We start from the raw sequence: 22,566 nt of genomic DNA on the forward strand, positions 1-22,566 counted from the left end.
ACTCCTATTTGGACAGGGTGTTTTGTTTCTGGCCTGGCCAACAGGGGTCCTGGGCTGGACAGTTTCCCTCAGCAGAAAAGCCAAGAGGTCCTTCAACCCTGGCAGGGAGAAAGGCCACAGGTCACGGGGTCAAGTCCAGAGCCTATTCCTAGACACACTTCAAAAGCCTGAGTGCATGCATGTGCATATACATGCGTGTGTGTGTGTGTGTGTGTGTGTGACATCCAGGATGTCAGAGCACAAGGAGCTGCAGTGAACTAGAAGGTACATTGTGTCCAAAGTGAATGCCAGGCTTCAGAGACCTGTCTGACCTTTGCATGGAGATGGATTGGAGGAGAAATAGACTCAAATACCAATTAGGAAACTCTTGCAAGCTTCTCTGACAATGATGTGGACCATGTTTGAGGCCTCTAATGAGCCAGGCTTTGCATCCAGGTATCCTCTCCATTAGTCTCCACAAGGCCATGGAGCTGGTCCTATTATTTCCATTTTACAGATGAAGAAATTGAGGCCCAGAGAGATTTAGGTAGATTGCCTAAGGCCACTTAGAGCCAAGATGTGATCTGGTTTCCCAGCTTGGGACCCTAAGTTTCTAATGACCCCACTCTATATAAACCAGAATTGGAAAGGAGACCAGACTCCTGGGAGACATGAGTCACCAGGTCTCAGTGCTGACACCCACACATGAAGGGGGAGGGACCACAGCAGGAAGAAAGTCAGTTTTGCCGCAGCAACACAAGTTTCATGCTCTGGCCAGCATGAAACTCCACTCACCCCACCCCCCCACCCCACCCCTGCCATTCCGCTGGCAGGTGGAATATCAGTACTGGCTCCCCAGACAGTGGTTAGGAACAAAAAAAGCAAATTTGGGGAGGAGATGGTGAATGCGTGTGGAAGTAGGGGAGGCTGCCCAGGAGAATGAGGAGGGTCAGGAGTGAAGGCCCCAGGCTCTCCAGAGGGGCACTTTCAGAAGGCTGTGGCCAACTCATCCAAGGCTACAGAGATGAGCAGAAGGGCATGGGTGGCTTAGGCCATTCCAGAGTAGCCTCAGGGCTCCTGGGCCTGGTGGGGACCTCATGACTACAGCCGATGAGACTGGCCCAGAGCAAACATTCAATGCCATGAACAGGGATTGGTGGACAGTACAAGTGAGGCTCCCAGCTTCCCCTGATACAAGTAGGGGATTCCTTGGGTTCTAGCAAGGCTCAGAGACGCAGCTTGTTACTGGGGAGGCACATCCTGAGGCACAGGTATAGAGGAAAGAAGCTTCTCCACTGTCCGCTAGCTCCCAGAAGAGACCAGAACAGGGCTGTGGATGGAAAATGCTACCAAAAGTGAGTGCAGAGGTCAGCAACCACCTGGAAAAACTGACTCCAGACACGTAATCCATGCAGCTCCAGGGAAGAGATCTCTGATATAGGAAGGAGTGGGCTGAAAGATCCCCAGGGGTAGGGAGCCCCAATCCCCTGTTCACTCAGAGACCACAGCCCGGGCCTTTTATTCTGTCCTTGCCCAGCTAAGAATCCCTGGCAAAGGCAGCTCTCAGGAAGGAGTCACTTCCAGACTAATTTTCCTCATGAAGTTCCAGCAAAGCCACACCCTTACTTTGGCAGCCACGTGGCCCAGATCTGCTGCCCAGAGTCGCCTATGTTTATCACAGCATGGCTCCCAAAGTTTGTTCCAGAAAATTCACCTTGTACCCCACAGTCTGGGATACTAGGGTGGCTTCCTACACCCCCTTCCCAGCTAGTCAGTCCCTCCTCTACTTGCCAGCAACCCTTCCCAGATCACCAGGATGCTGGCCTGTACTGCCCCCCCTCTCCCCCGCTGGCTACTTCCTGATGGTCCCTGCATGGGGGGTAAGGTGGTGAGGGCAGAGGGGTACAGCCCCCTGCAGCCCTGCCAGTAGCCTCCCAGGAACCAGTGTGCTCAGCCAGGAGGCCTCGTGATGACTTCCTTCCCACCCTGGAGCCTCCCACAGGTCTGTAAGCAGCCCAGGTTCTCAGAGTTTCTAGCAGTTTCTCCAAGGCCACCACTCCAGATGCAGAGAAATTGCCAAAGGGGAAAACCAACAGCCTCGGCACTAGTTGTCCAACTGGTGCCGGAAGACAGCAAAGGCATTCGCGGAGACAGCCTCTGTGTCACGTCCCCCCGGGGCCCCTCACCTGGTAGAGCTACGGGCCCCAGGGCAGTGTGGGTCTGGCAGGTGGCAGTGGAGAACTGAGGGCAATAGATCGGGCCTCGGAAGTGGGACTCCTCAGAGTCTCCTCCCTTCTCCTGCTGTTAAGCTCTCCACAGCTGGCAGGTAAACAAGAATGCTGGCCTCTGGGAGGACCGAGGGCCCAGGGTGGGGGCGCCAGCCCGGGCCAAAGCCCATCTGGACGGAGCAAGTGATGAACCAATAAACCACAGCAAGAGTTCCAGGGGGTGATATAAATATATTTTGGAAGCTGCCTGTGTACTCTGGGGTAAAAAAACCAGCACAGAGGGTGCCCCCCATGCCCACCCACCTCTACCCCTCTCTCTCCATAGCCTGCCCCCCCCTCCCGCCTCCTGTCTCGTTTTAGGCCAAGGGTCAAGAGAGGTCCTCCAGGGAGATAAGGGGGAAGTGCTGGAGGCTAGGTGGCAGCGGCAGGAGTGGCAGCATCCTGCCGAGGGACAGGACACTGTTATCTCCAGCCTGGCGCCTCAGGGCCTTCTTCCGGGCCGTGGGAACGTAGGGTGTGGCAGAGAGTGTAGGGAAAACACAGGAGACTAGGACCAGGGATCTGGAGAGGTGCAGGTAACCCTCGCTCCCTATTTCGCCCTGTTCTGTCCATCCCGGACCACCTCAACTCCCACAGTGCCTAAGAAAATGGGATGGCAGGAGGGGTGGGTGCCAGGGCCACGTGGGGGGGAGGGGAAAGAGGAGGGAAGGAGAGGTGGCTGAAACCCCTACCCCCGGTCGCCTACAATCAGGAGGTGGGGTGGAGGAGACAGCAGGCCAACAGAAGGCTAGGAGGACCAGATAAGGGGCAGGTGCCCCACGGCCCTTCCGGGCACTCCGGCCAGGCCTACCACTAACAGCCCAGCAGTTCCACACGCATGGTGATACGGTTGTGCCAGGCTACGGGCAGGATGCGCACAAAACGAGCCAGGAAGGGCATCTCAAACATGTTCTTCTTGTGCGAATTATTGTCCAAGTTGCCAGGGAAGATCTGGAGGCAGAGGGGGTGTCAGGAGGGCCCCAGAGCCAGCCCCCCACCCCACCCCTGCCCTCAGAGCCTCGGGCCAGACTCAAAGGGCACCCCTGGAGGGGTGACAGGAGGTCAGCCAGCCAGACGCTCACCTTGCCTTCGATCGCCCCCTGGTCCTTGTACTCGGTCCAGTTCTTGCTGTCATTACTGTAGGCTACCTTGTAGGCTGCCACATACTGGATGTGGCCAAAGTCTCGGGCCCCCTGGGTAATGATGCCAGTCACTTGCCTCTGGAAGCCCAGGTCCACCTACAGGAAAAAAGCAACCTCACTTTCTTTGTTGAGACCGTCCTCCAGTAAATGGGAAATGGCAGACATGCTGGGGCACAACTTCTAGTACTGGGAAAGCTACTTCATCTGGCACAACCTCCTCATCCGTAAGATGGACATAAATCACAACACCTGCTTTGTCAGACTCTGTTAGACACTTCACTGCAGTGACGCTAGACATCAGAGCCTGGGCCTTGGCCAACCCACAGCCAGCCCCCACCCCACCCCCGGTACAATGGGAACAAGCAAAGGAAAGCCCGTGGATGGGTTCCTGAGGTGTCCTGCAGGGCTCTGCACAGCCTGGCATTAATCCTGCAGGAGTCCAGCTCCTCACAGAACCCGGCTCCACAGGTGAATGGCTCCCCTGGAGCCCAGAGAAAATCCTCCTGCCCCCAGTCCTGAGCATCCGGGGAACCTGCCAGCTGCTCCTAGACAGGCAGTCCCCAGACACCAGGCCTGCACACCTGACGTGCTGCCAACCAGGAGGTGAGGCCCAAGCAAATCCTCACGCTGCCAGGGCTGTTTCCTCACCTATGAAATCAGCAGACATTCTGGTTTTGTGTGACTGTCATGTTGCCCCAATTTCATGAAATCCAAGAACTGTCCCTTGTGTCTCAGACACCAAGGCCAGCAGAGAAGTCCTGGGGTGTGCGGCCCTACTGGCCATGGGCCAAGCCTTGTCACCCCGGGCAGCTGGTGGAGATGGCTGTACCGTTACACGCACGCACCTTCACCTGGGGCTCAGGGCCCTGTCTTGGTGGAAGCAGCCCTGCGTCCCCCCACCCTGCCCCTCTGGAGTTGCAGAGGGTGGGGAATCAGAAGAAGGTGGGGCATGTAGGAGGAAAAAAGAAACCAGGCTCTTGAGACACTCCCTCCTGGGGAACAGAAGCCCAGGCTGGGCGGAGACCAAAGATCAGCAGCCCCGTGCATCCCACTGACCCCGGCCGAGTGGGCCCCGCAGCCCCGCATCCAGACCCACCTGCAGCCACTCCGAGGCATCATTGGTCTGGGCAGTCCAGGCATTGAACTTGCCCTGCTTGTCCAGCCGTGCGTAGAAGGGATACCAGCTGAAGGCATTCAGGCCCCAGGTCCTGTAGATGCTGGATGCTGTGATCTGCTTGTCAGGGATGGTATTGTCCTTCATGCCCAGGGGTTCGGCACATCCTGCCAGCAAGGAGGTCTGTCATGGAGATCAGGACCCACAGCCTCCCCAGAAGCGTGTGCATGAGGTGACCACGGGGAGGGGCTGTGGACCCTGACCAGCCCCAAGCATCCTCGACAGAGAAAAGCCGCTTCCACCTTTTATTGCCCACCGTTCTGCTGTCCCTCCACCCACCTCACCGTCTAGTCTCGCACAGGCACGGCACCATGCCTTGCCGGGGCCAGCTGCCCTCAGTTCCCACCCCCACCCTGACTTGTCCTTCCCAGGTCACCCATCACTTTTCCCCTCTGCACGAGGCCAGACCCTGCCACCACCTCCTCCAAGCCCCTTCAAGGCCTGACTCATGAGAGACCTCCTCCAAGAAGCCTGCCCTGACTACCTCACTCAGGCAGGACTTGTGCCTCCACTGGACTCAGCGCTTCTCTCTCACTCCTACGGGACAGCTACTGAGGCCCGTGATCATAGTTGGGAACATTTGCTAATGCAAGCATCCCACATCCAGTGCTCACTTCTCTCATCTAATCTACCACAAGAAACCTCAAAGCCCATATCAGTAACCCCATTCTACAGGTGAGAAAACAGGCTGAGACCTTAAGCCTTGTGCCCAAGTCACACACACACACACACACACACACACAAACTCCCAATCACCACACCAGGCTGTGACATCACCACCATCCATGCCCCCTCCCAGAACCATGGAGGCCTGCCTGGCAGTGGTGACCAGGTGATGACCGGGACAACAGTGCTGCCCTCCAGCAGGTAGAAGTCAAACAAGTCAGAACCCCCAGGGCTTAGTATGGATCCTGTCTCCTTGCCCAGCAGCCCCTCCCTCGGAGCCCTTCCCCCAGGGGGCCTTCACACTCAACACCGAACACGAACACGTAGGGTGCTGTCACACACAGCTGGGAAGCTGGCCCAGCTGTTCTGCCCTAGTCATCCCCACCTGCAGATGGCCGCAACAGTTAGGGACCGGCAGGAGAAGAGGAGACTGCCAAGAGAACGATGGGTGTGTTTCACACCTCACAGAATCCTCACTGTGCTTGGTCCGTCCTTTTGGGGAGCTTGAGAGTCGGGGAAGCAGGCCCTGGAAGCCATGCCTCCACCTGGGAGCAGGCTGTAGTACACAGTGCTTTACATCACCAGCTCCCCAGACGCTTGCACTCCTGCTACCAAAAGACATCTGCCTCCAGGTGTGATGTCTGCTAATCATACCACCTCCTGGTGCTGGTGATGCACCAGGTAATCCCCAGGCTCCTCCCACAAAGCAAGGCCACTGGGCTGGGAGGCCCGGGGCAGCTTTGCAGAGGATGCCCTGTTGGCGTCATATGCTCAAGGTAGACCCTCCTGCAGATCCATTGCTTCCCCACAGCTTGTGCCTCCTCACTTCTGGGCCTCCTGGGGAAGTCAGACAGCCTTCCAGGGGAAATGCAGTTGGGAGGGGCCCTGAGCCAAGGGCCAGGACTCTGCTCTACTGCTTGCTGTGTGACCCTGGGAAGCACCCCATGGAGTAGTGCTTCTCATAGAGCAACCAAGGATTTTGTTAAAAGGTAGGTTCTGTTTCCAAAGTCTGGTGGGGGCTGGAGCCCACACTGCTACAAGCTCCTAGGTGGTGCTCATATTACTGGGTCCACAGAGCTCACTTGGAGTTGAGGGCTGTAATCCACCCAACCCAGTGAGTCTAACACCCTGATCCAAGCCACCTTACCTTCCCATAGACTCCCTTCACCCACGATGGTCTTTTGCCCTCATTCTCCCACACAGCCCAAGGGATCCCTTCTAGACACACTCCAATCATGTCCTACTAGCACTCCCCCTACCCCTGAATGGCTGCCCCCTCTTCTGAGGATAAACACCTGAATCCTTAAACTGAATCACATAGCCCAACTCCTCCACCCAGCTCCATCCACCTCTCCAGCCTTACCACCCAGCAAGCTGCTCCTCACTCTCTAGGCTCCAGCCCCAACGGCCTGCCTTCTATCCTTCAATGTGCCCCAGGGCCTTTGCACTTGCCAGCTCCACACTTGCCTAGAATGCTCTTTCCAAGTTCTTCATGTGGTTCATTCTGTCATTCAAGCCTCCACTGAAAGCCATCATCCCAATGGGAGAGTCCTCACTCATACCTAGACCTCAGCGCCACACATGTACACACATGTACACACACATGCCCATACATGCACACACCAATACTCTCATCAGCCCACTGGGATGCTGACTAGGGAAAGGAAGAGATCCAGACCTCAAGGAAAGCAGACAGGACAGCTTCCACAGCTTGCCAGGCTCGGCCTCTCTTGGCCTAGGAAGGAGCCGGCTAGGATAGGACCATGCAGACAACTTTAATAGCCAAACGCTGCCCAGCCCCTAGACCTGCCCTGTACCAAGAGCCTAAATTTCCTTTTAGCAGAAAGCAGTCTTTAACTCTCCATTTAATCAATAAGGCTCAAAAAGCAATGACCCTGGGAGAGGGAATGCGAGGACTTAAATTCATACTTTGAAAGGACAGGTCTAGGGTAAGACAAGAAAGGTTGCAAGAGCCACCTCTCTGCTCTGCAGCGCTGCCTAGCGAGCCCTGCAGTTCCAACAGTGGCCAGCAGGTGGCGCCATGGCCGCAAAAAGGGAAAAACCAGCCCTGTGAGAGCTTAGGCGGAGACAAGCTACTCAAGCCAACACTCCTCCCACCCTCCCCAGTCCCGGCTCCCGCTGCACCCCTCCTCCCCCCCCCCCCCCCCCCCCCAGCAGCCTGACCTGACACGCAGCCTGACCGGCAGCCTGACCTGTCTAGTGATGACTTCTTCCTGGCTCATCAGAAACCTGTCCCCTACTGGCAACCCCCTGCCCCATCCCTCCATTGGGGCTCTCTCTGGAAAAGGCAGCAGAAAAGCACCACCTCTGGTGCACCTGGGTGGCCCAGTCAGTTGGGCATCTGCCTTCCCTTCAGGTCGTGATCCCCAGGGCCTGGGATGGAACCCTGCCTCCCGCTCCCTGCTCAGTGGGGAGCCTGCTTCTCCCTCTGCCTCTCCCCCTGCTTGTGCTCTCTCAAATAAATGGATAAGATCTGGAAAGGAAAGGAAAGGAAAGGAAAAAGGAAAGGAAAAAGGAAAGGAAAAAGGAAAAGAGAAGAGCACCAGCCCAGCCCTAGGACTCTAGGAAGTCCCCACATTTCTCTTGAATGATGAGTTACAGGAGGTACAGGAGGGTGGAGGGGAAGTAGTAGGTGGGTGGGTGTCAAAAACCCAGGGATCAAGTTTTAATACCTACCAGCCTGTGTGCCCTTGATAAATTTTTTATCAGGGCCTCACTTTCTGTATTCGTTCACTCGTTCATTAAATGTTTATTGAACATCTACAGTCCAGGCACTGTTCTAGGTACTGGGGGACTATAGCCGTGAACAAAACAAACTCCCTGCCCTCAGGGAGCTGACATCTGCAAACCAGAATGCTACAAGTTCTAGAAGCTCAAGGAACCAATCAGAATAATAGAAAATTCTTTGGAAGCTGAAGGGATGTGTTTTTCTTTTTTTTTTCCTCCTCTCACCACCTCGAATACCAACAGTTGGCAGACAGCAAACACAGAGGGGAGCATGCTGAGAGCCAGGTGATCCCTCCACTGTGCATCTCCAGGATGAGCCCAGCCCCCCTCCCCCTCCCTTCCGCCTTGCTCCTGTCCTACCCAGCTCAGACAAACGAGGGCAGGGAAGCCCATTATGTAGCATTGACCACAGCCCTCAGCCCCGTACTCACCATTCAACTCACAGCCAAGGAGCTCAAAGCGGAGGGTACAGCCCCGGTGGCAGATGATGGGCACCAGTCTCACATACTGCACTTCCAGAGGGAAGTCAAACAGGTTGACCTTCAGACCATTGTTGTCCATGTTACCAACAAATATCTAGGAGGAAAGCAGATTGGAGGAATGGGTTGGTGTGGACAGTCCACCTTCCTGGGGTGGCCTGACCTCCCTCTTCAGGCCTGAGAAGCAGAGGCAGGGCTCAGCCAGGCCAGCAGGGGGTCAGTTCTTCCTCTGGCCACTCACACCCCTCAACACAGATTCCCCTTCTCACACCTTTCTTGGTCATCATGGGGCCTAGACATAATAAACCCCTGTCTTCCACACAGGACCACCTATCATCTATAGGGTGCCCTCTGCAAATTAGGAAAATTTTCACTCCTTTCTCAAGACATTTTATTATAATAATTTCCCAAATGACAGAAGTACACAAACCCATGATGCCTGCCATTGTGAACGACACTTGCTTAGTAGTGACATCTATGAGCAGTATATAACCTGCACAACTGTACATGGTAGCCCTGAAGGCTCAGAATGGATCCCACCTCCAGCACTACAGCCACCCTCAACAGGTCACTGAACCTTCTGAGTCTCACTATTCTCCTCTATAAAGTAGGAGATATCACTCATAACCACAGAACATGGGCATAATGTGGGATTCCCTATTTGTGGGATCCAAGAGGCAACTGACAACCTACCACATGGCTCATCATTCAGCATACCCTCACTCCATCGGGAGCCCTTACTGGGGCCCCAGAGGGTGTAGCCCCAGTGCCTCTTTAGAGTCCTCACCTTGTCTCCTGTCCCCTCTGCATCCTGGATAAACTGGAACTTGCGTCCATTGACGCTATAGGCCACCTTGAAAGTCTTCAGGTACTCAGCACTGCCTGCACGGCTGGCACCCTGTGTCACCACACCTGTCACACGCATCTTCCGCATCAGGTTTACCTAAACCACAGACAGGGAGGGCAGTACCCTTATTCCCTGGGTTCTTACACTCCCTCCACCCTACCCCTCACCCAGAAAGGGAATGACCCAAGTAGGACAGAGAAAGGGGTATTTCTCATCAGGGTGTCTCAGAGGTTTGGGCCTAGTGCTCAGGCAGGCACAAAAAGTGGGACAAGGACCCCAGAGGCTTCGTCCAGTGCAAACAACCCCTCCACAGCCTGGGATCCACTCCCCCTCCCCCACCCACCCCAAGGCCTTCCTCCTGCAAGCCTGCCCTCCACTTACAGGTCCCTCACCTGTGGGAACCCACCCACCCTGCTACCTGGACCTCAGTGATGAACCCCCACGGGCAGGCAGAGTGGCCTTACCTTGCCCCCCTCCCATCACTCTGCCCATCCCAGAGCCATTCCTTCCATACCTGGATCCAGGGGTTCTTATCATAGTTGCTGGCTGTCCAAGCATTGACAATGCCCGTGCGGTGCAGACGAGCCAGCTCTGGGGCCCAGCGCTGTAAACCCATGAAGCCCAAGTGCACAGAAGAGGCAGAGATCTGCGAGTCGGCAATGGAGCCCGTCTCCATGCCCAGCGGCATGGCACAGGCTGCAGAGGGGAGGGGAAAAGGGAGAAGGGGCCGTCAGGTGGCCCCCAGAGGACCATAAAATAACAGTGTGGCCTCTGCCGAAGACCCAGAGCAGAGACCACAAAAGGACTCTCAGGGCCCAAGATAAGGTGCATGGTGAGGAAGAGAGGGGTGGACAGTCATGGGGTGCCTAGAAGGCTCAGTCAGTGAAGCGTCTGCCTTCGGCTCAGGTCATGATCCTGGAGTCCTAGGACCAAGCCCCAGGGCAGGCTCCCTGCTCAGTGGAAAGTCTGCTTCTGTTTATCCCTCTCCCTCTGCTCCTCCCCCCTACTTTAGCTGGAGCTCTCTTGCTCTCTTGCTCTCTCTTTCTCTCAGATAAATAAAATCTTAAAGAAAAAAAAAAAAGCAAATTTGCCTAGTCTTTTCTACAATCCCACTGGCAGGACTTTTCTGGGTGTGGTATGAATGCCATTCTGTTTTCTCTCGGACTGTTTGCCCCTTCCAACTGTTGGTCCTAACCCAGCCATCTGCAGGGCTGCCCCTGGCCAAGGGGGCTGTCCCCTTCACCATTATCCCAGGGATGTGGCCCTAGGGGGCTGGGCCCCTCTCATGCCCCAGAGACCCCCCGCAGCAGAGAAGCCAGAGGCAGATCTACTCCTGCTGTAACAGCCCAGGTTCATGCTGAGCTCCAGGATAGGACACTCACAGGGAGAGTGTAGCCACACAGCCAAGATCAGAACTGGCAGGGGCTCAGCCGGGATTTGCAATCAGGTCCTCACACCTCACAGGTCCACACCCTTTGGGTCTGTGGGGTCCTTGTGGGCTCCAAGGAAACACACCGCCTAACAAGGAGGGGCTGCAGAGGTCCCTCTGGGGGCTCCCCGCCTTTGTGGCTGCCTCCTGCCTCCTGTCCCAGGAGCTGCCATATCCAACCCGGGACAAACCCCAGGCCGCCAAGCAGGAGGCAAGGTGGCAAATCCCAACTCAGGCATACCCATGGTTACCTTGGCTCCCAGCATGGTAATTAGTGGGCACACCTGGCCCCACCCAGGGCTGTCTGCCTTAGAGACCCCCCAACTGCAGACACACACACACATTCCTCCACCCAGGATCGCAAACGACATTGGCCTCAGCCCAGAGCCCAGGGGACAGGCCCTCGGGGCCACCTCCTCTGAGGTGAAGGCCATCAGAGGCCCCCTGCCTGCCCTCCCCTGGACTCCAGCACCCACCCAGCACCCTCCCTTCTGCAGATCAGCAGACCTCAGACAGCATCCTCACAGCTGCCTAAAGGGGAACCCACCTGCGCCCACCAACAAGATGCTCAGTGTCAGACCCACTAGACGCAAGAAACTGGACACCCTTCAAAATGTGGACTCGCCCTCCTGCAGCAGGCGGGGAGGAGTCCTGGTTTGGTGGGAGAGGCTCCAGCTAGGCCCAAAGGGAGGACAGTGTGGACAGCCACCGCCAGCACCCGAGGCTGGGCACCCACCCAGGGCCATTCTGTGGCTGAGTGGATCACCAAGCAGGGCAGGCGGGTCAGCCCCTCTGCACACGCTGGGCCTCTGACCGCCTGACCGTGAGAGGACGGCCCAGCCTGCCCAGGCCTCTCCCTCCTCCCTGAGCTCTGCGATGAGGCCATAGCCTGGGCCAGGAACTGTAGACTCCAAGTCCCAGGCCTAACCTATGGACCTCCTGAGCCCTAAGATTAAGAATGTGTTTGTTTTTCCCTCTTGGTAGAAAACTCTTGAGACTTAACCCTGATGCTGTGTGTCTGGTTCATGGTGACCCAGGCGGCAATACTCCCATGACCTCTGGGGTCACTACCACCCTTCGCCTCCCTGCTGCGACATCAGGCCTGGCCCACTGTCTGAGGACAGAGGCCAAGCAGGAATTAATCCAGGACAGCAGCACTAACTGAGGCTCTGTCTTAGCCTCAATTGACTAGCCCCTGCTGCAGAGAAAGAGGCCAGCCCGTTGCCTGGGCTGCTCAGGACCTCCCTGAGAAGAGCAGGCACCCCCGGATACTCACTGATCTCACAGTGAGTGCCTGTGTAGCCATGAGGACACTGGCAGACATACTGGGTGAAGACGTCCCCTCTGTGCAGGTCATCGATCACCTGGCATTCGGCATCATTGTGGCAGGGATTGGGAAAACAAGGGCCTAGGGATGGAGAGGCAGGTGAGGGGGGCCAGGGATCAGGGAGGAGCTGGGGCCAGAGCCAGGCGGCAGCAGATGCCCAAGGGGACCCTCTGCACAAACTCAGCCCAGGGCCTACCTCCCCCCACCATCTCCTCCCTCTCTCCTCTGCCTGTGGGGAGCCTGGGCCAGCCTGGCACCAAGGAGGGTCATGTGGAGGTGAAATCAGTCCCCAGGAGGAAAGCACCCGGCTTCCCAAGCAGCACAGGAGTTTCCAGGGAAATGCTGGCTGACCGTGGGAGAAGTGCCGGGAACTAGGGCTGCAAGTGTGAGCCGGTCGTGGGGCAGGAGGCAGGGCCCAGGACACATACCTTTCTCAGTCTCATTGCAGATCAGGCCTGTGAAGCCTTGGGGGCAGAGGCAGTAGAAGGGAGTGTTGTCCTGGCCCAACAAGCAGGTCCCACCATTCAGGCACTGGCTAGAGTCACAGAAGTCACCTGCAATGTCACCAGCTCCGACTCAAGAATAGCAAATCATTCATTCAGTAAAGACTGGGGGCCGGGAGAGATGCTACCATGTGCATGCTGGGTTACTGAGCTGGGGAAACCAGGTATGGTCCAAGCCTAAAGAGCCATTGGAAAAAGCGGGACAGTCCCTGGATGATGAAGAGGTGTCCCGAGCTCTGCCAGAAGCCTACACACGAAGGCCCACTGGAGGTATGGTTCGCACCACAGTTGGAAGTTTCGAGGAAGGGACATGTGAGCTAGGTCTAAGAGATGGACTGTGCCAGAATGGGGAGCAGGGAAAGAATGTTCTACAGAAAAGCAAGAGCTCGGGGGCTTGGTAAGCTGACGAACAGGAAAACAGAGGAAAAGGTAGGTAGGGGCCAGACCCGCAGGGACCTTAGGAAGGAATGACGACGAGCTCAGACTTTCTGCCCTGTAAACCAGGAGCTCTTAACCTTCCTTCAGCTGCCCACCAATGTCCACCAGGGAGAAAAAAAAAATCAAAGATTGTCAATTGTGTGGTAGGAGTGGGGAAGGCATTTCCCGTTCCGGGATGGAGAATATGGAGAAAAGGCCATCTGCAGAGTTGTGGATGGGCTCCCCTGGGGCAGGGAGGTGTCCCGGGGCTACAGCTAAGATCCCTCCAGAGCCCAGGAGGGATGGGACAGGAGTGGGGCGGTGAGAAGCTGCCACGGGCCTCCTGGTGAGAGAGGAAAGTCAGGTGAAGCGGTGAGGAGGAAAGCAGACTTGTGAAGCACTGCAGAGGTCAGAGGAGGGCCGCAGAGGACCACACTGCTTCAAGCTGCAGCCCTGGGTGACAGCTGTGAGCCCTGAGTGTAGCACACCAAGTCCCCCAGGTGGGAGGGGCTTCTGCTAACTGACCTCAGCACCTCAGAAGGGCTTAGCCCATCATTTGGGGTAAGACACAAGAAACTGCTTTTCCTCCCCTGCACAGAGTCATGTCATCCCAGGCTGGAGGTGGGGATAGGGGGAGCAGTTCCTGAAATCCCAAAGCCCCAGAGTGCCGGGCCCAGCTCGGGAGGAGACAGAGGGAGCAGGGAACACACCGTTAATGAGCGCTGGAGCCCTCAGAGCTCCGCCTGGGCCACGCCTGGGAGCTTAAGGCGGCTCCCAATGAGCTATTAGTCATTGGCTTTAAATAGCAGGTTAATCCCCTCCCCTGACCTGGCAGACTGTGGGCACTGCCACAGACAGACTCTTGGGAATGGCCAGAGTCCTGGGATCCCATCCCAACAAAATCCAACTCCTCTTATCCCCAACCAACCGCAACCCTCTCTCCATTCTGCTCTAGGGCTAAGCAGTCCACTGGGGAAAAAGGAAAGTGAAAGGTAGCCCCCACCCCACAGGTCTCAGGCTTACTCACCTGCGCACCGCAGCCATGGTGCTTCCCCTTTCCTGAAAAAGCCAGATCTCCTTCTACAAAACCACCTTCAGGGCCTCAGTGTCCTGCCTTTTGGGAGATTTCCCCAGGAACAAGTTGTGGGGACAGAGAGGAGTGGAAAGGGACTTCGGAGACCCAGCTGCCTCTCTGGGTCGCTGGACAGTCACCTGCCGGGAGTCCCCAAGGGTGCGGGAGCTTGGAGGTCCTAAGGTCTGGCTCCAGGCCTAGGGGTGACACTGTCCCAGGAGGGCAGCACCAAGGCTCACCTTGGCCCCCCCCCACACACACACCGCTTTCTTTGAGAAAGCGATAAAGGGGGTGCCTGCAGTGCACCAACCACGGGCACCTCTTCCCAGCCCTGGAGGCAACCGCGTGGGCCCCACGGGGAAGAAATGGGGCATCCCTGGGACCGGCCTGCCGGAGGCCCAGCTGTGCGCGGGAGGCCTCCGAGGCGGGGGAGGAGGAGCGAGGAAGATACAGCAGCAGGCCAAGGCCGCGGGGGGCGGGGGGGGGGGCGGAAGCCAGCAGCCCAAGCAGGCAGCCCTCTCCAAGTCCCTCCACAGGCTCTGGGTCCCCCTCCTGGAGCCCATCTGGAGGCCGCCCTTCCTCGGCCACCCCGGCCCTGGCTTATCCCCGCAGGCACCTACACTCGGGGACGCAAAACTCAGAATGAGCACAGCAGCCGCCAGAGCTTGGGAGAGCTGCGGAGAAAGCTGGCCGGACGGGACTTCTCAGTACTAGAGTCCTTAGAAACTTCCAGGTGGAAGACGCGCGAGAGGCGGGCACAGCCTCATTTTACAGATGGGAAAAGAGAGGCCCGACACAGCAGATTCCTTTGTTAAGTGTAAGCCGCCTCCCGGGGGGCCGCGGGGCTGTCCCCCGCCGCCCGAGTCCCCGCCTCCCTCCAGCGCTGGCCGGGCCGCCCGGGCGCAGGGAGCGCGGGAGGGGCCGAGCGCATCCCCGCGCCCGACCGGGGGCGGCGGGAGAAGCGGCCCCTCGGCACCACCGGGCTCTCGGCTCGAGTTGGTCAACAGTGGAGGTGGAGGGAGGCGCGGCGGCGAGCTTCCAGCGGCGCGCGGAGGAGGGGCGAGGGCCGCGGGGCGGCGCGGTCGACTCACCCGAGGCGGCGCGGAGTCCCGAGGCGCAGAGCAGCGCGCCGCAGAGCGCGGCCAGCAGGCGGGGGCCGAGCATGCCGTGCGGAGCGGGCGCTCGGGCCGTGCGCGCGGGGCTCTCCCTCGGCTCCTGCACCGGGATAAATCAGGCAGCGCGGCACCGCCCCCGCCCCCGCCCCCGCCCCCGCCCGCGCGCTCCGCCCCGGCCCTCGGGAGGCGGCCCCGGGGCGGGGCTCCGCGGCCCGCGGGGGGAGAGGGGGCGCCCAGGGGTCCGCCGCCCGCCGCCCGCCCCGGGCCACGCCCCTCGGCCAGCGGGGTGCTGGGGCCCGGGCGCCCGGTCCTGAGCCCACCCGACAGGCTTGGGCTCGGGGGGCGGGGGGAGGGGGGAGCTGCTTGGTGTTTCGGGTTTGTTTTTTGTTGTTTGTGGGGTTTTTTTTCAGACTTCAGAAAAGATGCTTCGCCCTCAGCCGTCAGGGGAAAAATGCAAATTAAAAGTACAGCGAGGGCCGGGTTTCACCTATCAGATTGGCAACTGTCGAATTATTAGCACACTTGTTAATGGGAGGCTGCGGGAGCAGGCCAGAGCATGCCATTGTTGGGGGGAGTATAAATTGGTTCACTTTCTAGAGAGAGCTACTTGGTAATACCTATCCAAGTGACCAATGCCGAGGCCCTAAGACCTAGCAATCCCGCTCACAGGATTCCTGCCGTCCAAATTCACTGTGTAAAATGACATACATACAGAGATGTCCTAGCATATCATAGCATATCTTTGAAATGATAAACTAAAAAGGGAATTGGCAAACTTTTGCTATAAAGGGTCAGATAGAAAAATATCTTAGGATAAGCAGGCTATATACGGTCTCCAGGGCAAACTATTCACCTCTGCCCGTGTAGCGGGGAAAGCAGCTACACACAGTCTCCCAGGAAATGAGCATGGTGGTTGCCTAAGGGGAGGGAGACCAGGGGGCCTGGATAGGGAGAGGTTTGCTGGTCACATTGACCTTCATCTAAATGACTCTTTTGTATCATAAGGAAACATTACTCATTTACAAATGAATAATTTTAATAATAGTATTGCAGTCAGATTAGCCAAAAAAGAAAAAACAAAAACAAATGAGACACCTCCCCTCCCGTCTATTTTGAGTACTAGGTTAAGACTGGAGTCAGACTTAACTACTGGCAGGAGGCTCTTAAAACTGTTCAGAAAGAGGGGGAGGGGGGTCCCAGGATGGAGTCCTGCATCAGACTCCCCACAGGAAACCTGCTTCTCCTTCTGACTATGTCTCTGCCTCTCTCTGTATGTCTCTCATGAATAAATAAAATCTTAAAAAAAAAAAAAAAAGCCGTTCGAAAGGGAAAAAATTCCACAGATGATCAAGCCAATAGCCACAGAAAAACCGTTTGATAAAATCCATCACCCCTTCATCAACAAACTTGGAATAAGAGGGAGCTTCCTCACCTAATAGAGTATCTATGAAAAACCCACAACTAATATCATACTTAACGATGAAAGGCTAAATGTTTCCCCTAAGATCAGAAATAAGACAAGGATGTCTGCCCTCACCCCTTCTATTCAACACCGCTGTGGAGGTTCTAGCCAGGCTGGAAAGAAAGAAGTAACACTATCTTAATCTTTATTCACAAATGACATGATCTTATATATAGAAAACCCCAGAGAATACACACACACACACACACACACACACACACACACCTATTAAAGCTAATAAACAAGTTCAGTAAGGTCGCAAGATTAATATACAAAAAGCATTTGTATTTCTTACACTAGAATTTAATATACAAAAATGTAATTAAGGAAACAGTTTCTTTTTTAAGAAAATAATTTCTTAGTAATTGTAAGTTTTTAAAAATAATTTATAAGATCATAAAAAGAATAAAATACTTAGGCATAAATTTAACACGCAAGACTTATATACTGAACACTACAAAACATCACTGAAAGAAATTAAAGACCTAAATAAATGGAAAGTCATCCTTGTTCATCGGTTGGAAGACTTCTCTTGTTAAGATGACAATCTCTCCCCAAATTGATATACAAGTTCAACATGATCCCCATAAAATTTTTAGCTGTCCTTTTGCAGAAATTCACAAACTGATCCTAGAACTAACTAATAAGGAAATGGATGGAACCCAGAATAGCTAAAGCAATATTGTAGGAAAAAAAAAAAGTTGGAAGAATTAAACTTCCCAATTTCAAAACAGAGTACAGAGCTACAGTAATCAAGACTGTGTGGTACTGAGATAAAGATAGATATATAAATCAATGGAATAGAATTAAGAATACAAAAGTAAATCCATACATCTATGTCAATTGATTTTCAACAAAAGTGCCAAGACAAGTCATTTGGAAAAGAGCAATTTTTTTCAACAAATTGTGCAAGAAAGACTGAAGAACCACAAAAGAATAAAGTTGGATTCCCAAATCACACTTTATATAAAAATTAACTCCAAATAGGTCAACGACCTAAATATAAGAACTCAAACTATTAAACCTCTTGAAAGAGAGCAGATGTAAATCATCATGACTCTGTATTAGGCAAAAGTTTCTTAGACATGACGCCAAACACACTAACAACCAAAGGAAAGAATAGATTAATTGAACTGCAAAATTTAAAACTTTTACATGTCCAAGGACACTATCAAAAAGGCAAGAAGACAATCCACAAAATGAGAAGCAATATTTGCAAATCACATGTCCAATAAGGGTCTAACATCAAGAATATTAGAATATTAATAGCTCATAACAGCAAAGGACAACCCAATTTTAAAATGGGCAAAGAATTTGAATAGATATTTCTCCAAAGAAGATATACTAACAGCCAATAAGCCCACAAAAAGATGTTTAACATTAGTAGTCATCAGGAAAATGAAAATCAGAATCAAAACCATATGAGCTACCACTTCACACACCCACTAGGGTGACTATAATAAAAAAAAATCATAACAAGTGTTAGGATATAGAGAAATTGGAACCTTCACACATTACGATGGGATTTTAAAATGGTGCAGACACTGAAAACCAGTTTGGCAGTTCCTCAAAAGGTTAAGCAGAGAGTTATCATATGACCCAACAATTCTATTCCTAGATATATGCCCAAGAAAACTGAAAACATATGTTTATACAAAACCTGACACATGAATGCTCATAACAGCATGAATAGCTCCCAACTGGGAACCACCCAAATGTCCATTAGCTGATGGATGGATAAACCAAGCAGTATATCCATGTAGTGGACTATTATTCAGCCATAAAAATAAATGAAGTACTAATATTTGCTGCAACATTGCTGAACCTTGAAAACATGATGCTCAGTGAAAGAAGCCAGACACAAAAGGCCATGGTTCCACTTATATGAAATGTCCTAGGCAGGGACATCGGGGTGGCTCAGCAGTTGCATCTGCCTTTGGCTCAGGGCGTGATCCCAGGGTCCAGGGATCGAGTCCCGCATCAGGCTCCTTGCAGGGAGCCTGCTTCTCTGCCTGCCTATGTCTCTGCCCCTCTCTCTGTGTCTCTCATGAGTAAATAAATAAGATCTTAAAAAAAAATGTTCTAGGCAAATCTATAAAGACAGTAAGTTGATGAGTGGCTGCCAGGGGCTGGGGTGAGGGCAGAATGAGAAGTTATAGCTCATGGGAGCCAGACTTCTTCTAAGGGTGATGGGACCATCCTGAAATTTAATAGTGATAGTGATTGTATAACTTTGTATTACTAAAAACCACAGAACTTCGCATTCTAAAAGGACGGATTTTATGTTGTGTGAATTACATCTCAATAAAAAAGGAATACAACTCTCAGAAATCTGTCTCAGATGACGGAGAGGTGTAGGAGCATTGTGTCCCTGCTGGTTAATGCCACTTGCAGAATAAAAGGTCCTGTTCATCCTCACCAGTTGCCTGGCACAAAGGCACAGTTACTCAGTTAGGTCACATTCAATCATGAAGTCACTCAACAAGCATTTATTGAGCAGTAACTGCAGTGAGCATTAGCTGGAAACCCTCACTACACATCGGTGCCACTTGGGAATATTTTTATGGAAATACAGATGACCAGGATGCATTCCAAAGCAAATAAATCTCAATCCCTGTGGAGCCCAGGAATGAGTATTTTTTAAAAGCTCCCCAGATGAGGCTAATGTGAAACTTATAAGAGAATCGCTGACTAGAATCACTGTGGAAAAAGACAAAAGACCTAGGCCTTGGGACCAGGAGCTGACTGGGTGAAGGAACGATAGAGAAGGAGGGGATTTTCTTGTAGTCCACTTAAAAGCTTCAGATTTTTGTTCATATAAATGACAAGAAACCAGGTATACTTTTATTTTTTAATCATGCCTCTACACCATCAGAGAACATATTTTGTCTTCCAGAAACTTAACAATTAAGTCCATTAAATTGGCAAAAATCGAAGCTGATAGGGTTATGGGAAAATATACATTTACACCTACTTGGTGATACTACAAGTTGATTCAGCATCTAAATCACAGTCTGACTTTTTGTAGCAAGACCTACAAAACTACAAAACTTGTAGCAAGACCTAAAAGACCTACAAAACCTGGTATTCTGCTTTGGGCGAATTCACTGAAAGGAAATTACCCAAATAAAAAAGTAATGTACAAAGATGCACATGGTACTACTATTTATGGTTCCGAAAAATTGATAACAGTCCAAACTGCCCAGAGGTGAAGAGCTACACAAACATGCTAAGACACAGCACAGTATAGTTTTAACAAGTGAAAAGGATGTGTAAGTTTGCAGGTGAAAGAACGTGCCTTGGCAAAGCAGGAGGCCTGTCCATAGCCTCCGTACTCACCAAAAGCATACCTAGGTCAAAACTACCTCACACAGAGATATGTATCTAAGTACAAACAACAATCGAAAGACAACAGAGTCACAAATGAACAAAAAATGTTTGATCCCATGGTTCCCCTCATATGAGATATCTAAAGTAGTCAAATTCATAGAGGAGCGCCGGGCTGGCTATGTTGGAGGAGCACACAACTCTTCGTCTCAGGGTTGTAGGTCGAGGCCCACGTTGGATGTGCAGATACTTTAAAATATAATCTTTAAAAAAAAATAAAGTAGTCAAATTTATAGGAAGAAAAAGTGGAATCGTGGTTGCCAGGCGCTGGGGGAATAGGGGAAAAGGAGAGCTGCTCTTTAAGGCATGCAGAGTTTCAGTTCTGCAAGATGAAATAGTTCTGGAGATTCTACTTCACTACAGCACAAACATAATTAACCCCACCAAACTGTATACTTAAGGATGATTTATATGATAAATCATATATGTGCTTTTTTACAACAACAAAAAAATTAATTTAGAAGAGAAAGAGAGAATAGGGTGCCTGACTGGCTTAGTCGGTAGAGCATGTGACTCTTGATCTTTGTTGGGGGATAGAGTTTACTAAATAAATAAATAAAATTTATTTTTATTAAAGATTTTATTTATTTATTCATAGAGACACAGAGAGAGAGGGGCAGAGGCACAGGCAGAGGGAGAAGCAGGCTCCACGCAGGGAGCCCGATGAGGGACTCGATCCAGGGTCCCCAGGTCAAACCCCGGGCTGCAGGCGGCGCTAAACCACTGCACCACCGGGGCTGCCCAAATAAATAAAATTTAAAGAGAGTGAATTAGGGACACCTGGGTGGCTCAGTGGTTGAGCATTTGCCTTTGGCTCAGGGTGTGATCCTGGGGTCCTGGGATCCAGTTCTGCAACAGGCTCCCCACAGGGATCCTGCTTCTCCCTCTGCCTGTGTCTCTGCCTCTCTGTGTCTCTCATGAATAAATAAATAAAATCTTTAAAAAATAAAATAAAAAAAGAGAGAATTAAATTATTATTTTATCCTACTACTAACAGTGAGCCAAGCACCATTCCTGGCACGAAGGGAAGAGCTATCCACTTGGACCTTATATAGGTAAGATAAAAAGATCATTAATATAATGTTACATGTAAAGTACATTTCAGTTTATTTTTTTAAGTTTATTTATTTAAGTCATCTCTACACTCAAGGTGGGGCTTGAACTCACGACCCTGAGATCAAGAGTCACACACTCTCTGGGATGCCTGGGTGGCTCAGTGGTTGAGCATCTGCCTTTGGCTCAGGGTGTGATCCTGGGGTCCTGGAATCGAGTCCCACATTGGGCTCCCTGCAGGGAGCCTGCTCCTCCCTCTGCCTATGTCTCTGCCTCTCTCTATATATCTCTCATGAATAAATAAATAAAATCTTTAAAAAAAAAAAGTCACATGCTCTCCTGACTGAACCAACCAGGTTCCCCAATTATACCTCAATTTAAAAAAAGAAAAAGAGGGGTGCCTCAGTGGCTCAGTTGGTTAAGTGTCTGCCTTCAGCTCAGGTCATGATCCCAGGGTCCTGGGATGGAGTCCCACATGGGGTTCCCTGCTCAGCAAGGAGTCTACTTCTCTCTCTCCCTCTACCTGCCGCTCCCTCTGCTTGGGCTCTCTCTCCCTCTCTCTGTGTCAAATAAATAAATAAAATCTTTTTAAAGAAGGAAAGAAAGAGAAAGAGAGAAAGAAAGAAAAGAAAGAAAGAAAAAGAAGATATTACAGTGCTAACAAGTGATACAAAGACAACAGGAGAGGATCGCGTGACATAACACGGAGGAGAGAAGGGAGACCAGTTTAGGTAGGTGACTAGCAAAGTATTCTCTGCAAAGGTAATACTCACACTGAGACCAGAGCAGTAAGAAGCCAGCCTTACAAGGATCTGAGGAGGCAAAAGTTCTGAGAAAGAAAGAGAACCCGGACCTCAGAAACTGAGCAGCACCAACAAAGTCCACTAAGTTTCAACAAAGGGGCTGTGCAATATACGTGAAGAAAAGGGAGTCTTTGCAACAGATAATGCTAGAATAACTGGATGTTATTCTATGCCAAAATATTCTATGCCAAAAATAAAGTCAAAAATAAACTTCACACCTTGTACAAAATTTAACTCAAAATGGATCATAGGTCTAACTGTAAAACACAAAAACATAAAACTTCTAGAAGAAACAGAAGAAAATCTGCATGATCTTTGGTTTGGGATCAGTTTTACATACAATACCAAAAGCAGGATCCTCAAGAGAAAAATCAATATAAATTGGACTTTATCAAAAATAGAGGGTGTGCTCTGTGAAAGATATCACTAAGAGAATGAACAGACAAGTCACAAACAGATAGAAAATATTTACTAATCACATATCTAATAAAGAACATGTACACAGAATAAATAAATCTTAAAACTCAAAAATAAAAACACACGCAACCCACTTTTTTAAATGGACAAAAGATTCAAATGGGAAAAAAAAAGACCTATGCCTGGCAAATAAGCATATGAAGAGATGCTCAATATAATTTTCCATTAAGGAAATAAAAGTGCTAATAACTGGGCACCTGGGTGGCTCAGTGGTTGAGC

At 52.1% G+C, this 22,566-nt stretch overlaps 1 protein-coding gene across 2 annotated transcripts; it reads right to left on the bottom strand.

Moving 5' to 3' along the window:
- Positions 1-2,418: 2,418 nt before the first annotated feature.
- Positions 2,419-15,265, bottom strand: MFGE8 (milk fat globule EGF and factor V/VIII domain containing). Of its 2 annotated transcripts, XM_077871893.1 has the most exons (9): positions 15,142-15,265; positions 12,487-12,612; positions 12,008-12,139; positions 9,817-9,998; positions 9,243-9,398; positions 8,408-8,552; positions 4,485-4,669; positions 3,329-3,484; positions 2,419-3,197 (listed from the first exon to the last, which is right to left on the bottom strand). In XM_077871893.1, exons 1-9 carry the CDS (start codon positions 15,212-15,214, stop codon positions 3,060-3,062), a joined length of 1,293 nt encoding a protein of 430 aa, XP_077728019.1. In that variant the 5' UTR covers positions 15,215-15,265; the 3' UTR covers positions 2,419-3,059. The 2 variants fall into 2 exon arrangements, with proteins under 2 accessions (XP_077728019.1, XP_077728021.1); XM_077871895.1 differs by lacking the exon at positions 12,008-12,139.
- Positions 15,266-22,566: the final 7,301 nt, after the last annotated feature.

The sequence above is a fragment of the Canis aureus genome, chromosome 2, assembly GCF_053574225.1.
Source record: "Canis aureus isolate CA01 chromosome 2, VMU_Caureus_v.1.0, whole genome shotgun sequence".
In the NCBI taxonomy this organism is placed as follows: domain Eukaryota; kingdom Metazoa; phylum Chordata; class Mammalia; order Carnivora; family Canidae; genus Canis; species Canis aureus.

Bases quoted from the DNA above. Each gene is read 5' to 3' on its own strand.
- MFGE8 (XM_077871893.1), bottom strand. From the start codon at position 15,214: ATGCTCGGCCCCCGCCTGCTGGCCGCGCTCTGCGGCGCGCTGCTCTGC. The intron at 8,553-9,242 runs GTGAGGACTCTA...CTTTCCTCCTAG, and splicing joins CAGAGGGGACAGGAGACAAG to ATATTTGTTGGTAACATGGA. The intron at 3,485-4,484 runs GTGGGTCTGGAT...TTTTTCCTGTAG, and splicing joins ATGCCTCGGAGTGGCTGCAG to GTGGACCTGGGCTTCCAGAG.